At 41.8% G+C, this 16,236-nt stretch overlaps 1 protein-coding gene across 3 annotated transcripts in view; it reads right to left on the bottom strand.

Moving 5' to 3' along the window:
- Pde11a (phosphodiesterase 11A) overlaps positions 1-16,236 on the bottom strand; it is a 351,064-nt gene that overhangs the window by 223,991 nt on the left and 110,837 nt on the right. For all 3 annotated transcript variants that reach the window (XR_008215103.1, XM_052724559.1, XM_052724560.1), the window contains exon 3: positions 3,770-3,859. Coding sequence is in view for 2 of the 3 variants with exons in the window: in XM_052724559.1 (XP_052580519.1) it covers positions 3,770-3,859 (90 nt within the window). In the remaining variant the exon portion in view is untranslated. The remainder of the gene's footprint in view (positions 1-3,769; positions 3,860-16,236) is intronic.

Below are 16,236 nucleotides of genomic sequence, written 5' to 3' on the forward strand. Positions count from 1 at the left end.
GCTTCTTTCAGAGCCTTTGGGGAATCACACGGCCACTGAATTGGCTTGTGCTTTTCTCATAACATTAAACAAGATGTTTGCTTGCCTGTCTGACCTTCCACAAAAGGGCTCCAGGAACCCACAGGTGTGAATTTATTCATCATGGCATTGATCAACAGCCCAGGGGCATGACTGTTTTTGAACTTCAGGAATGAATTTGATTTGTCCTGAAATAAATGGAAACAAAATTTCTTCTCTGAGTCTCTTGAGGATAAAAAAAAAAAAAAAAAAAAAAAAAAAAAAAAAAAGCATTCAAATGAGTTAAGGGATCCGTGAAATGAACCTAGCTGGTGGGCCTACTGAAAGGCCTGAAGTTCCTGGGGAGTGTTCTCCTGAAGAAGACGCTGCTGGTGGATAAGCATCATATTGCCCCAGGATTCCAAGGCAAAGAGAAACACTAAGATGCAAATACTATGTTAACTGAAGTCAGACTCTTGGGCGTTAGGACAGCAAACTGTTGCGAGAGGCCACTGTGCTGTGATTTCATGTCCAAAGACATTAAATGGGGCACAATTCTTACCCAGGGAAGAGCACACAATTGGTTACCCAATTCCAAATAACCCTGAAAACAGACATACAAATAACGTTACACAGACTGAGCAGGTTGTGTTTATATATTTAGGAGTGTGTGTGTGTGTGTGTGTGTGTGTGTGTGTGTGTGTGTGTGTGTGTAAAAACATGTATGGATGTAACAACAATTAATGAAAAATAGAGGCCATGCATTTGAAAGAAAGCAAGGGGGGGGGGAAATATGAGAGAGTTTGGAGGGAGGAAATAAGGGGGAAATGATCTAATTATAATCTCAAAAAATAAGAGAAATAATTTCTTCAAAGAGAGACAGTTGTCTGGGTAATTACAAGCAAATTCCCTGTTATTAAGGGGAAAACATCATTACCTTAATCACTCAGATTATTTCTTCAAATGGATCATATTAACTGAACAATTATTTAACTTTTCAATTTGTTATGATTGCATGGAGAGCCTCTGGGACCTCTCCACAAGAACATTTCTCTCAAAGGAGGAGGAACTCATGCCCCTGGAGTCTTGCACTGACAAATCATATTACAATAATTTTATTTTTTCTAATTAAAATTTGCTGCTTTGCGAACGAATGGTACACGTTTTACAAAGAGCAAAAGGCTAGCTCCAGAAGAGGAGGAGGAGAGGAGAAGTCTAGGTTGATCAAACAGTCCTACAGGCTGTAGAAACAGGTCCTAAGGTCGAATGTGCCCTGCTTCTTCATTGTTACGTCTGTGTAGGAAATGGCTGGGTACTTCTCTTTCCTGTTCTACTCCTGAGCTGATCGGTGGGTCTTCCTCTCTCTTATCCACACATTCTTCCTCTCTCGACCCCTCAACAAGTCTCCTGGCTTTGCATAATCCCCATCGCTAATATTATACTCCCTCAAATTTAGGTCCTTAGTTCAAGTTTTTGCTGTCTACAAACTTGTGTCTAAGCCCAAAGTCTCCTTCTCTGTCCCCCACATCAGCAAGCCTTGCATACATTACCACTGATTTGCAGGGAATTTCTCTCTTCTTACTTCCTTAATGCCAGCTACCTTTTCTCTTGACTTCACTGTAGTCTTCTAACACCTCTCCCTGACTTCAAATTCCTTCTCATTATTCACTCTCCTCAGCCCTTCACTGTTTCAAGGGGCCAGGTTGTTTTCTTTTTTAAATGAAATTGGAATCAGCTCAAAATCTCCTAGTGGTTTTCCACCACACTTAAGACCAGCAGTTCCTGAAGTGCCCATAGGCCTTTCTACCCGCTGGCCCCTGCTCACCTCCTTATCTTCATTTGCTTCTTGTGCATCCTCTCCTTTCCTCTCTCTATTCTCCCTATTCAGGAACACAGGACCTTTGCACCTGCTGTGTCTATGGTCTGGATGCTCTGCACACGTCTTCACATGGTCTCTTATTTTATTCCACTTCTGTTGTCTCCTTACAGATAGCTATTCCTCCTCACCTTCAGATAGCAATGTCTGTTCCATCTACCCCATCCACAACAGTGTCCATCCCTCTCTTCCACTTTATTTTTCTGTCTGGCACTGTGTGGTTTTTGTCTTGTTGTGTTTTTCTATTATCTATTGCTATGGGGTGTCTTTCTATACACTGTGAATATGTGTTGCTCTGACTGGTTGATAAATAAAGCTGCATTGGCCTATGGCAGGGCAGGATAAGGTTAGGTGGTACATTCAAACTGAAGATGAGACCAAGAAAGATAGAGTTGGGGGAGACGCCAGCTGCTGCCAAAGGAGCAACAAGATGCCAGCAGACCGGTAATGCCACGGCCACATGGCAACATATAGACGTATAGAAATGGGTTGAGTTAAGTTGTAAGAGCTAGCTAGCAAGAAGCCTGAGCCATTAGGCCATACAGTTTGTAATTAATATAAGCCTCTGAATGGTTATTTTATAAACGGCTGTGGGATCACGGGGCCTGGTGGGACTGAGAAACTTCCGGTTACAAGCAATTGCTCCCATTAGAATAGTAAGTTATGAAGGACAGACATTGTCTCATGAAAACCACACAATACATGCTTGTTGAATGAATAAGTGAACTGTGCCATACACAAGCGTGAAATGGACTGTCTCATTACAGAACAAAGTTTCCCTTAAGAGATTCATAGTGTGGTTGTAGAAGAGGGTTATCATCAAATATTATAATAATGGGATGGGTACCCACACTATGGCAATGAAAAACAGTAAGCAGAGAAAAAGAAGCTGAGCTGGGTCCTGAAGGATATATAAGGCGGTTGTCAGTAGGAAGGGAGAAGAGGCATTGAAGGCAGAGGAGAATGTGGGTAGAAGTGCGATGACGTGAAACAGACAGGTGGTTTTGTGGAAGTCATGGAAGCATATTGCTGGAGCAGCAAAGCAAGACATGAGCAAGACGGGGTTCTGAAGACTAAAAGGGGCCCAGTTAGAAGAAAGGTGTGCTGTGCCCAAGGAAGAGGTCTGTGTAGTCAGCACTGTTCATTCATCTGTTTACTACAAAATAGTCCTTAGCATAATTGTTAGTAAATAAACTAATCAATTTAATGGCTGAGGGATTTAATCCTTGTTTTCCAACAGTTTCTCATAGAGTGCATTTCTAAGCTGTAACAGTGATCTTCATGTATTTAAAGGTAGAGTGAATTTAATATACTCTAATCTCTAGTTGATAATTTAATGCTTTCTGATCTTCTGGGTGCATTTTACTACCTTGATTCTATGATTCCTGACGGTGTGTAAGACCACCACCTCTTCTGTGCTTAATAATCTTATAAAACAGTGCCTGTGTGATTGTTCTACACGCCTTGTGTTGCTCTTCTAGAAAACCTTTCAAACAAGATCTGCAAGGAGGAGAGAAGTCGTGTTTGCAGCACATCGTGCTCCATGAAGGAACTGAAGTGTAAAGCCGTCAGCAAATGCTGCTGCTCCAAAGCTGTAAGCACCAAGGCTGTGTCTGCCACCCACCACATAGTACAGACGTGAGACTGATGCCCTTTTGAAAAGAAGCCAGTTCTGGTGTCCAGAAACTGCAACAACAGAGAATTTGTATTTACTTTTATCTATAACCTGCCTATTGTATGAAGGGATCTTCAGCCTTGGCATTGCAGGGTTGTACAAACGGACACGATTCCTGGACTATACAGTGATCACCTGCTGCTTTTAGAAGAGGGGGTGACTCACAGTCGGCGGGAAGGCAGCGAGCTTGAAGCATGGTCTCGACAGCTCTCTCTACTCACCCTGCTCCTTTCATATTCTTTCCTCGAGGCAGCAAAGAGCTGAGCGTTAGAGATGGCGATCCCACAGAATGGAAGATACATCTGCATAACCTGGGGCACAGAAAACATTAAGAACATTAGCGCATCCACCCCTAAACCAAAGCCCACATTCCCTGCCTAGGCAGTACTTCCCTTTCAATCAAGTGAACTGGGCTTTGAGCTGTGAACACTACCATCTCAGCCTCAGGGGGCACATTTTTCAGAGTTAGTGCTAAGATACTTGTGTAAATCAGTCTTTAACTGGGAAATTCACATCTATGAAAACATAAAGTGAGTGAAGCAAAAGATCCCAGGAGTTATAATACAGGAACTATGTCTGATACATCTTGTATTCCATCTTTGAGAAACAAGAAGAGAACTGGAATGTCCCTGGAATTTAAAGTGTGTATTTACATTCATACTTAGAGATGGACAGGACATGAGTGAATCCCTGTTTACGTGTATGTCCATAAAAGGGGTCTCAGCAGGGCCTGCCAGCTACCAAATTTAAGCATGCCTAGTAGGATGGGCCTAGTAGGAACTTAGGGGCTCCAGGCCTGTACTCCTGTGTAAAATATCTCTGCTTGGATCCATTACCAGGTAGATATGGTTAGGCAAGAACGCAAACTGGGAGGGCTCTGCAGTAACCTGTTTGAGGAAAAGCTCGGAGTCCATGAGAGAAAACACCTCCTATGGGAAGAAATACTCAGCTGGAATACCCAGAAATGCCTGGCCTAGAGAAAGTCTTTCTCAACAGGAGGTCAAAGTATGGGGACGACGCCGATCTCCAAAGTATTTGGTTCCAGGAAGATAGGATGTTCCAGCAAGACCCCTGAACTTTTCACAGCATAAGAGGAATAAGTGACTTTTTTCCCCCCGGGATTCCTCTAAAGTAGAGTGGAAACAACATGGTTTGTATCAATCTTTTTCTGTCCCCGAACCCCCATTACAGTGCCTTGTGAAGAGGTGCGAAGGCACACAGAGCAGTTCTAGCAGTGGCCAGTAGGGGCAGTGCATCGCTCACTGTGTAGGTCACTCACACAGGAGCACATGCGTGGCACCTCTGGGACACCCAGAATGGAGTTGCCTGAAGTGAGTGGTGACTTGGGGGAAAATAAAAGATAAAGCACAATTCCCATTCTTTATCATTTATTATCTTGCTTCGACTACCTAGCCACACACCTCAGGCCTAGAGTCCCTGGAGGAATTTCAGAGCTCTACAGAAGAGTTAAAGCTATGGTCTTAAACCAAGAAGCACAAACCCCAGCACATTTATTTTGCAAATCTCTCAGGAGAGATTCCATCGGTGAGCTTTCGAGTTGCCTCCTGAAACAAACATTATTTCTGTTTCTCCTCTCTACCATTTTTTGCTCTTCTTCTTCATGTTTTAATAAGTTTGCCTGTAAGCCTACTGGTTCACATAAAGCTTCTGGGTATCCATCCCTCCAGCACTTCCCTGCTTTTGGCCTGAATGGGACCACTTTCAACATCAACTATACACTGAGCACGTTTCCTTGTAGTTTCCTGTTTGGGGCACGCGTGTTTCTTTGGTTTGTACTTCCTTTTTTTTTTTTTTTTTTTTTCTGCAACGGAGATGGGGGCTACTATGTGGATAATAGAGAGGAGGATCTATGAGTCACTGTTGTGAGTACACTGGGTCAGAAGCAAAGGTCAACACGTCTGTGTCTTTCACAATGCCAGAATTTACTAGATAACAATAAATTCACAAGGTAAGTGGTTCCGATGACTGCCCTTGCCAGATAGTCCAACTTCCTTTGATAAACCTGAATAGAGCTACAGCAAGTTCTTTTATTCCAATCTTAATTACTAATATGAACTTTCAGACCATATATTACAGATTGTGTGTGTGTGCATGTGTGTGTGTGTGTGTGTGTGTGTGTGTGTGTGTGTGTGCGTGTGTGTTACAGAATGGCTGCAAAGGATTAAAAAGGCAGAGATTTTAAGGAGTTTTGAAGAAGCCTGAGAAGCCAAAGCTGGGAAATGATAATGATCTAAGAATTTTTGTATTGATAATGAACTAAATTGAGCTGTGGAAGAAGCCAGAAGCTGCTGTAGCTGCTGGAGGTAGAGTCAGAATTAGAGGTGGGCTCTAGGGACATGAAGGGCGGGGCGACCAGGTCAGGTAGATTGATGGATGGCCAGTCTAGGTAGATGAACAAGAGGTAGGGCAGACAGCAGTCTAAGGAGGCCTCATCAACAGTGTGACTGAGCTAAGCTGAAGCTCCTGGGACAGATGGGAGTTCTCCTTGCGTCCCTTGATGCACACACTGAGTGCTCAGATGACAGATTTCTGTCACCATTGGAGTGATGGGGTCCACCTCTTTAAGGGGTCTAGGCGAGGGATTACACTCCTTCCTTGGCCCGCTATGTCTGTAAGTTCTCAGGCTTGGTTTTTCTTGTAGAATTTTAATACAACATGGACTCCCCCACTCTCAACTCACCACAACAAATTTATAAGGTAGTTCCCTTTTGACTCCAAGAATAAGTCATTTGTAACCTCTGATTCATGGGTGGTATCAGGCAGATGGTCTCATTCATATCTCCATCCAAGTGCAGGGTCATCCTCCATCATCAAGATGGAGTCAAAAACTGATTGTAAAATGGAGTCTCTCAGGGCAAGACACTGTTTTATACAAGTATAGACAAACTGAAAAGCCAGTGTTACATAATATGGAGTAACTTATAAGTCACAACCTGACCTCAACAATTACTTATGTAACTCTCCATCATTTATTTTGATTATGTTTACCTTATGAACCAAGTCTAAGGTGGTTTGTAAGTCCAGCAAGTAGGAAGAAGAGTGTTGTCAAATGAATTGATGAACTATTTTCTAAAGCCTTGCTTCACTTACTTTGTGATGCCAATATTGAGCTCTTTCAACCAGGCTTTCTGTGTAATTAAAAACATCTGGAATCTTAAAGTTTTTAGATTAAATTTGTTTTATGTGTATGAGTGTTTGCCTACATATATGTCTACATACCAAGTGCATGTCTGATGCCCAGGGAGGTCAGAAGAGGGTGTCAGATCACCTGGAACTGTAGTTACAGGTGGTTGTGAGTCATCACATGGGTGTTGGGAACTGAACCTGGGTCCTCTGGAAGAGCAGCTGGTGCTCTGAACTGCTGAATCTTAAGCCACATTGGTTTTGTCCTTTTTGTGGCTTTTCTGTATGAAATTTAACAAGTCACTTAAAGGTTCTGAATCTACTTTCTTATCTGTAAGACATGAAGTTTATGGTCATTTTCAGCTCTAATGTTTATGGCTCAAGCAATTAGAAATATCAGTGAGCTGTCATGTTACATTTGCTAGAAGTTACAAGGAATTCAATAAATATGCTTGCACCTTACTCAGGAAGTATCATTTGTAGTAGAACTTGACACAGATGAAGCCCTTTCATCAATAAAGCAGGCATGATTCAGGGTGGCAGGCATGATGTGCAGGCTTCTATAAGAATTGCCTCTCTTTGACCTTCACAAGGGTCTACTTTGTACCAATAGCTGCACTTTTTAAAATGAGAGCTGAGGTTTGTGAGCTTACAACAGGTTATTGGGAGATAATTCTTCATGCCTCTCTCCTCCTCCCCACACCACCCCGGCTCTCGTCAGCACATTTTACAAAGGCACTGCTCTGTCAAGGATGTTTTTGCAATGAATGTCCTTCAAAGGGAGAGACACTGTCTCTTTCCGAGGAAGAAGCAGAATTATTTGCTATCCAATGTAATAAAGATGATTTCTCCCCCTGGACAGAGGTAGCTTTGGTGCCTTGCATTTGAGGATCCTCCTGTAAAGCAATATGTGCCGTGTGCAGCTATAAGTGTGAGAGGCCAGCACAAATGCTGGTGCTCTCGTTGTTTCTCTTCCTGGGAGTAATAAACTATTCTCTGTCACCAGTCCAGGAGTCTCGTATCTCTTGCCAGCACCCATGAGACTGTGGCCTGCTAACTTGTTACCTTCCAGGTGGAGTACAACCAGACTTTTCAATGATCAACAAGGTCACCTAGATGGTAGGTAGTGGGGGGGAATTTCTTTTTTAATTCAGTTACCTTGACCCTGGAAAATCTAGCTTCTTCACTTCTGCAGAGTCTTGCCTCTCAAAGAAACAGGCATCTCTCGTATCATTCATGGGATGGCTCAGTTAGCTGCAGCATGATTGACAGGTGCTGAGAGTAGAGGGGCGTCAGGTGTTTAAAAGTGGCTGAAAGAGGCTGCAGAAGCACAAGGAGGCTCTGGGGGAGAAGTGAGGGATTTCGAGTGCTAGCCAGCCCTCAGGTAATCTGCTGAACTGATGGATTAAGACCAACCCTAACCAAGGAATAAACCACAGTGACAGGCATAAGACTGGTGACTTAGGCCAGAATGGACTCTTTATGAAGAAGAAGAATCCAGCTTTACAAGAGCTTTCCAGCAGGCCCGGACCTCGACCCCAGGTGAGGCTTTAAAGGCCAGATCACACTTCCGTGGGTGGAAGAGGAACTGTAAAAGAAATGAGGGGCCGCTGATGAAGCACTAAATGGGAGGCACAGTGATGCAGGAACTTAGAACTGCTTGTAAGTAGGGGGACTGTCAAAGCAGAGCCCATGGGTGAGGCTCCTGTGGTGTGGGAAGTGGGTCAGACACTGAGAACAAGGCTATGTTGTCTGTACTCCCAGGGCTGGAGAGCTTGAGAACAGCCCAAGGTCCCATTGTCAATTAATGACAAATTTCTTCACTCACTTCTGTTTCTGTTGAGATTAAACAACTGAAAATCTTGAAATTTCAAGTAATTCTTCTGCTTACCACAAGGTGGGTTTTTTTGTGTTTTGTTTTTTGGTGTGTGTGTGTGTGTGTGTGTGTGTGTGTAGACTGTGGATTCCATAAAACACTTAAATCACATTGGTAGGATTACCTCTTCAATCCATACCACTATGTCTTAGAAAGTCCCTCCCAATCTAGTCCTGACAGATGAATGATGTCACAACCACAGGAAAAGCCACTCTATGATCCCCCACCTGAAATATCTAACATACGTCACTTTCATGGAATGTGTTCATATAAATACATCCTACCAAACCAATTATGAAGCATTTAACTCCATATTTTGAATGTCAAAAGAGCCCAGGATGTCTTCTTTTGTGGACTGTAATTTATCAAGTTAATGCTCCCAACAAAGCATCCAAACAAAAGCACATGGCAAAACCAACATCCTTACTCACTGTACTTGGGAGCTCCTGATCAGCCTAATTTAGCAAGTGACTAATGGCCTGATCGCTTTCTCACATTAGACTCTGTGCTAACAATGCAGCACGCTCAGGAAATCACACCACCACGCCACTCCTTTCCAGCCTTCCACTGGCTTTAATCATATCTATAAACTGATCACTGACCAGATCAGCTTTGTAGCTTGAGCTTTCCTGCCTGGCCCACAGTCAGGACAAATCTCTCTCACCCGCCAGTCCCAAGCCGCTCAAACCCGATCAAGTAAACACAGACACTTATATTGGTTTCAAACTGTATGGCCGTGGCAGGCTTCTTGCTAACTGTTCTTACAGCTTAAATTAATCCATTTCTATTAATCTATACCTTGCCACGTGGCTTGTGGCTTACCGGTACTTTACATCTTCCTTGTCCTGATGGCAGCTGGCAGTGTCTCCCCTTCTCAGCCTTTCACTTCCCAGCTCTATTCTCCTCCTTGTCCCGCCTATACTTCCTGCCTGGCCACGGGCCAATCAGTGATTTATTTATTGACCAATCAGCAACACACTTGACATACAGACCATCCCACAGCACTTCCCCTTTTCTTTTCTTATAAAGGAAGGTTTTAACTTTTACACATCTCCAAAGTCAGCTTGGTAATTTTGGGAATTTGGGCGTAGCTTTTCTTACTACTTCCTGTTGGAGGGGGGCGCTGTATCTTATGGGGACACAAAGAAAATTTTAGGATTATGGAGTAGTCCATGAGGGTGTATCATCTGAGCCTTGAAACGGTTCTGGATGTTGGATCATCTGGGCCATGGTGTCATCGGAGACCTTTCAGGGGGTCTTGGCTGGTTAAACCTGATGTGTCTTAATCTGGAACAAATCCATAGCCTCTTGCTTTCTGTGGAAACAAAAGAGACTCTTTTCCAAAGCAACATATCCTTACATCCAAATTTTGAAGTCAAAGTATCTTTAAAATATACATACTGGTTTAACTCAGCTTTCTTTACAATCAAATATTTCTCTGTAGTTAAGAATCCCAAAGACAACATAATCCAGACTCTCTGTGTAATAGTCATCTCTACGTGGCTTATTTTTTATATTAATTTTACTGTCTCTTTAAAGACTTTATATTTTAAAACTATGTATTTGTTTCTATAACTGTATATATCACCTTTTTTTGTCTCTATCAAGCCTACGTATATTTTACACACATTTTAAACTATTACATCTGAATCTGTCTTATTGTGAATCTGTTGCTTTAAGCTGCAGCAGCTGTGGCTGCTGGCTCCGCCCACCTCAGCTTCCCAACATGGCGGTGGTTTACCGCCAGCTCTGGGAGCTATCGTGGGTCTATGCTTTTATCCAAGCAGCGTGTAGCCCAGAAACCTCTTTTTTTTTTTTTGTTTTGTACTAGAAAAGGCTAAATCCACCATGCAGCTTAATGTGCCACTTGCAGAGGTCTCATTCCCACCATACTGCAGGTCAAGCATGCACGCACGCTAGGAACCCGCCAATAGCTCAAACATGCAGGCTGCCGCTAGCTTAAAAGAGACAACTAGGAGCTGTTTTTAGCTCCGTTTTAGAATCTTTTTACTCAGGTTTTAGGTGGAAACTCTTGCCACCACGTTGGACGCCATTTGTAGCTTGAGCTTTCCTGCCTGGCCCACAGTCAGGACAAATCTCTCTCACCCGCCAGTCCCAAGCCGCTCAAACCCGATCAAGTAAACACAGAGATTTATATTGGTTTCAAACTGTATGGCCGTGGCAGGCTTCTTGCTAACTGTTCTTACAGCTTAAATTAATCCATTTCTATTAATCTATACTTTGCCACGTGGCTTGTGGCTTACCGGTACTTTACATCTTCCTTGTCCTGATGGCAGCTGGCAGTGTCTCCCCTTCTCAGCCTTCCACTTCCCAGCTCTATTCTCCTCTTTGTCCCGCCTATACTTCCTGCCTGGCCACGGGCCAATCAGTGATTTATTTATTGACCAATCAGCAACACACTTGACATACAGACCATCCCACAGCACAGCTTCCTTCAATACTGGTGCTGGTCGGATATCAGCAAGTGTGACAGTCACTGAAGATGGATGCCTCCTTCATAATCAGCAGCTTGTAAAACCTGAAACTGACTGAAGCTGCAGGAATTGATTACTGGTCAAAGACCAGGGTCTGCATTGTATCTCTAGACCTGGGCAGAGGCATGCTGTTCTAAACTACCAGAGAGATCCGAAGAGTAACATTTAGAGGCGGGCTGGTAAAGAACAAAGGTATTATTCTTTACTATTGTCTAAACGGGCCTGTCAATCACCTGAACAGAAAACCATCCCACAGAAAGTGGCCCATTTTAGACACCTTAGAAAAGAGTGTGCGAAGTCTGCTTAAGTATGTGGGTTTGCACGCACAGTGGTCTCTCTGACCATTGTCCATTCTCTCCCTTGAAAATGTTTCCTCCACAATGGTCCCTTTGGCCATTGCTCCCTCTCATCCTGTGAGTGTCCCCATTTTACCCTGTAATTACTCTCTCTCTTCTACACTACACTCTATGTGTCTGAATTCTTTCAACAGAGATCACAAAGACCATGGAACCAAAGTGAGGCCACAGTGAGACGAGGGTAACAGTTGCATAAAAGGTAAGGGCTAAAATTGAAGTCTCAATTTGGAGTTAAAGGCCTTCTAAGATCTGGCCCTTGCTGTACCTTCTACACTCTAAGATTCAGCAAAACAAGATGATTCCCATCTTGACTCGTTTCTCAAATTACCTACCAAGAACCTAATTCCACTGTGCTCTCTGCCATCTGCATCACTGAGATCTTTCCCCTCCTGCCTTCCACATCCCTTTGTGTCTTTCAAATTGTTAATGATTATTTTAAAATTTGGGATGCTTAAGTTGTTATTTTTTTGATAGACATGTTTAACATAACACCGCTGTAATGTCAGCATTTGGGATGCAGGGACAAGACTGTGAATGAAGACCAGGCTGTCTGAGAACCTATCTAAAAACAAAACAAAATAAAACAAAAAAAGCAAGGCCATAACAATTGACAGCTCAAAATAACATATTGTGTTTATTTTTAAAGCCTTCTGTACATTTGTATTTCCTTGCAAAATGCATTTTTAAACATCTCAGATCCATCTTTGCCTCATTGCCTATTATTATAAAGCTCAATTTAAATATTATTTGAAAAATCAAACCTTACAAAATTGCCTCCACTTAAGTCAATTAGAAAAATGTTATGTAGTGAACAGCCCTAGAAGATAGAAATGCCTTTTTGTAAATCAAGGAGAAGAATTGTTTACTATGAAATATAATAAAATTAACATCTGCAAGCAGCTACTGCCTAGTAGAAGGCATTGGGATTCTGCCAGTGGCCATGTCAGAGGAACAGCAGGTGGCAATTGACTTGAGGGAATCAGCCCGTCGGCATGCAAGGCACCAATGGGTGAATCTCAGAGACCCTCAGCTCCATAATGTCTCTTGCTACTGCTGCGCCTTTACATGTTTGCCATTGCCATTTTTCTCTGGTATCTGGCCTGGTGTGAATGGGTGGGGGTGGGGGATCCCCACTGCCTTTAATGTGGTGTGATTATCTCATGGGAATATCCCGTTCTACTGGGCATTTTTACCTGTGGATTATTATGAAGATAATTTCCTCCTAAGCTGTACTGTTTAACTGAAGCAATGATTTTATACAATAATGGTGTTAGTTTTAATTTTGATGATTGAGGGTCTTTAATAAATACAGTAAGGGATAATGATAGAGGCTGGCTTAGTGGGGAAACTAATATAGGCAAAAGCAAGATATGGTGTGGCCCTGGCCCCTGATTTAAAAAAAAAAAAAGGGCCACAGAGGATAGAACATTAGAACAAGGAAATGCCACACAGCTAATTTCTATTGAGGAGCCATATAGACTGTGGCATAAGTTAATGACTAAGAAACCGTTGAGTTTCAGAAACCCAGCTTGCTCAAGTTCTTTTAATCTTAATGTTGGGAGATGTATTTACCAGTTTTGGTGTACATCATAACTAAAACAAAGCTTTAAATAAAGACTTAAGGTTAGGTTTTTGTTAATGACTTTGATGTAAAACAAACAAACAAAACCTGGGAAAAGAATCTAAAGTTTAGAAAGGCACATAGCTGAGTGAGGGACTCATTGAGGTCAGGGAACAAGAACAAAGCAGCCCAGTTATCATTGGCTGTCATGCCTTTCTTGTTAGGATGGGTTGGTAATCAAAGGTGACACTCATTTCTGCTCTCAACTTGCTGATATAAAAAAACTGTTGATGACTGGGTATGCACCATGAGGATTTAACAGTAGAGATGACTTTTTCAGATATAAAAGTTTAGAATTGTGATTCTGTTAAGACTTTTTATAAGATTACCTTTGAGGTAAATAATAAAATAATAGATCCTTTCTTTGTAACCGCAAAATGCAGCCTGCCAGTAAAAGAACTGGCTGAGAAAAATACCTTGCTTGCTTACACTCTGCTAATCTGTAACAAGTTGATTGGACATGAATGTATGTGGCTTCGTGGGACTTGTTTTTCACCTGTAATACGTAAAATGTTTAATCATATAAGGGGTGTGGAAAACGTGTTGTTTTTTACTTGCACTCACTGTAATCATTCACTTAAAAAATAGAACGTAACCACACTGTAAATTTTATATTGATTAAAAGATTTTTCTGGGGATATATAAGCTGTAAGGAAAAAAAATAGTTGGAAGGAAGACATCAATAGAGATAGAAGGGATACATCTGAATAGAGGTAAGAAAAGAAATAGAGAGAAAAGAGAACAGAGAAAGACCCTTAGAGTATATGTTTTTCCTTTTTGCTGGCCCCAGAGAGTTAAGTTTTGCCCCCCTCACTGGCCCTAGAGAATTAAATTTTATTCCCTCAGATAGAAAAGTCTAGCTGAATGATTAGTCCGCTGACTCTGTGGCTCTCTCTCAAACCGTGAGCGCTGGAGGCTGGTCCTCCCTATCTGTAAGGCTCCCCATGTAATCTATGTGGGAGGCTGCCACTGGACACTGTATTATACCAAGCCATAAGCACTCATTCAAACACTATTAAAACTGCCTTGTTTTTCCTACGCATGTATATTCATTAACTGGCTACTTTGTATTTATTTACAAAGTAAGGGTCTGAAGACCAATTACTAAACCTGTCACCCCCCTTTTTATTACTAAGCCAATTGTTCTTGATTTTACTTTCTCATTCTACTTATCCCCCTTTCCATACTGTGTTCTTTATTTTCTTGGTTAAATTAGAAACTTTTTGTCAGCTTGACCAAATTTAGTTCATCTTTGGTCTCTTCCCAAGAAAATAGAAACTTTGAAAGATTGTAACTTTCAGTGTTACTTTCCTGGCTTACATGTTACTTTTGTTCTTTCATATTGTTTGGCATATCATCATCATTCATCATTGTTGTTATCTTCCATCAATGTTTGTTTAGAGTTGCCTACAGTCATGTCAAGGTTTTCCCTCTAGGATTTTTTAATCCCTCTTTCCTTCTCTCCCTTCCCATCTTTTTTTCAATGTTTGTTGCACGTGTTTGTGTATGCAGTTTCTGTGTATGTACACGTGATTCTTTGTGTCGGGGCACGCATGTATGTGCAGGTGCATGTGGAGGCCTGAGCTCACTGTCAGGACGCTTCCTCAAGTGCTTTTCTCCTTTTTCATCAGGGAAGTTTCTCAGCCTGACCCAGAGCTCACTGGGTCTAGGGAGCCAGGCTGCTTCAAAGATCTCTTGTTTTTTGTCTCTCAAGTCTGGAATTACAGGTAGGCTGCCACACCTTCCTGACATTTGGGTTCTAGAGATCCAAATTCTGATTCTCACGAGTGTATGGCAAGTGTTTTATCCACTGAGCCATCTCTCAGCCCCCCTGCCTTTCTTTTTTTCTATAATCTATAGGCAATCCATAAGATTATCCTTTAGCTTTGGTGGTAAATGTTTTGATTTTCTTTGTACAAATAGCTTAGATGGGTATACAATCATGTTTATTATTATTTTCTCTTAATTTTTAGAAGATATTTTACCTTATCAAATCTATTTGATGCTAAAAAGAAAAAACTACCAGCTGTTATTCTAATTCTCTGAAGATAGTCCGCTTTTGTCTATGGTTTCTCTTACACAGTTAGGTAGTTGGTGGCCATTTGTACTTTTTGAGGCTCAAAGGCTTATGGAATCATATAAAACAACTAATTGATAAATTATAGTCCACAACTTGGGATAATTTTCAACTTCATACTGATGCAAATGAAATACATACTAGAGCCTAGCACGATAAAACCACTTGCCTCGAAATCCTATTGACCTGAGTTCAATCCCTGGACTAATGGAAAGAGGAAAGGAGGGTACTGACTCCACAAAGTTGTCCTTCAGCCACATAAACAGTGTGCTGTATGGGCCCCACACATATATCACACACAGAGAAATATATATATATATATATATATATATATATATATATAATTAAAATTTAAAGTATACACATTTGTAGATGAATTTCTAAATGGTCTTATTAAATAAAAACATAGGGATGAAAGCCTTGGAGAGATCAGGGAAATAGGGAAAGCCACCAACCAACCTTACCTCACCAACTCTGCAGCTTCCAAATGCGAGCTACTTCCTGTCTACCCACGCCTTTATTGCCTTGCTGTTCTGCCCTCTCATAGGCTATCTTAGCCCAGCTACCTCACTTCCTCTTCCTACACAGCTCTGTCACTTTCTGTCTGTCTATACAGACCTCCAGGTCTCTATGGTTGGTACTGGGATTAAAGGCATGTGTTACCACACTTGGCTCTGTTCCCTAGTATGGCCTTGAACACACAGAGAACCTACCTGCTAAGTAATCGGATTAAGGGCATGTGCTACCTTGACTTATTGTTTACTTGTTTACTTAAAATGGCTGGTCTTTTACCCTTGATCTCCAGGCAAGCTTTATTAAAGCACAAATAAAATATCACCACACACATTAATTAGAACTACCTTGACTTTTGAGTTTCTCCCAGGCCAGCCATATCTTATACAATATTCTCTGTGATGCTTGGCTATAACACAGTCAGCCCCAGGAATGAAGGGGTTAACAGCCAACCTTCTATAATATGCCATGCTGCTAACAAGACATCTGGGAAGCCAGGTGTATGAAATGCAATTGTGACTTAGGATATTTTCAACTTATAATAACTATCAAGACATAACCAAAATATACATTGGGGAACATCTGTACATTGGTCAATAATTACTG

Source organism: Peromyscus californicus, unplaced genomic scaffold (assembly GCF_007827085.1).
Source record: "Peromyscus californicus insignis strain IS unplaced genomic scaffold, ASM782708v3 Scaffold_7__1_contigs__length_154581171, whole genome shotgun sequence".
Lineage (NCBI taxonomy): Eukaryota > Metazoa > Chordata > Mammalia > Rodentia > Cricetidae > Peromyscus > Peromyscus californicus.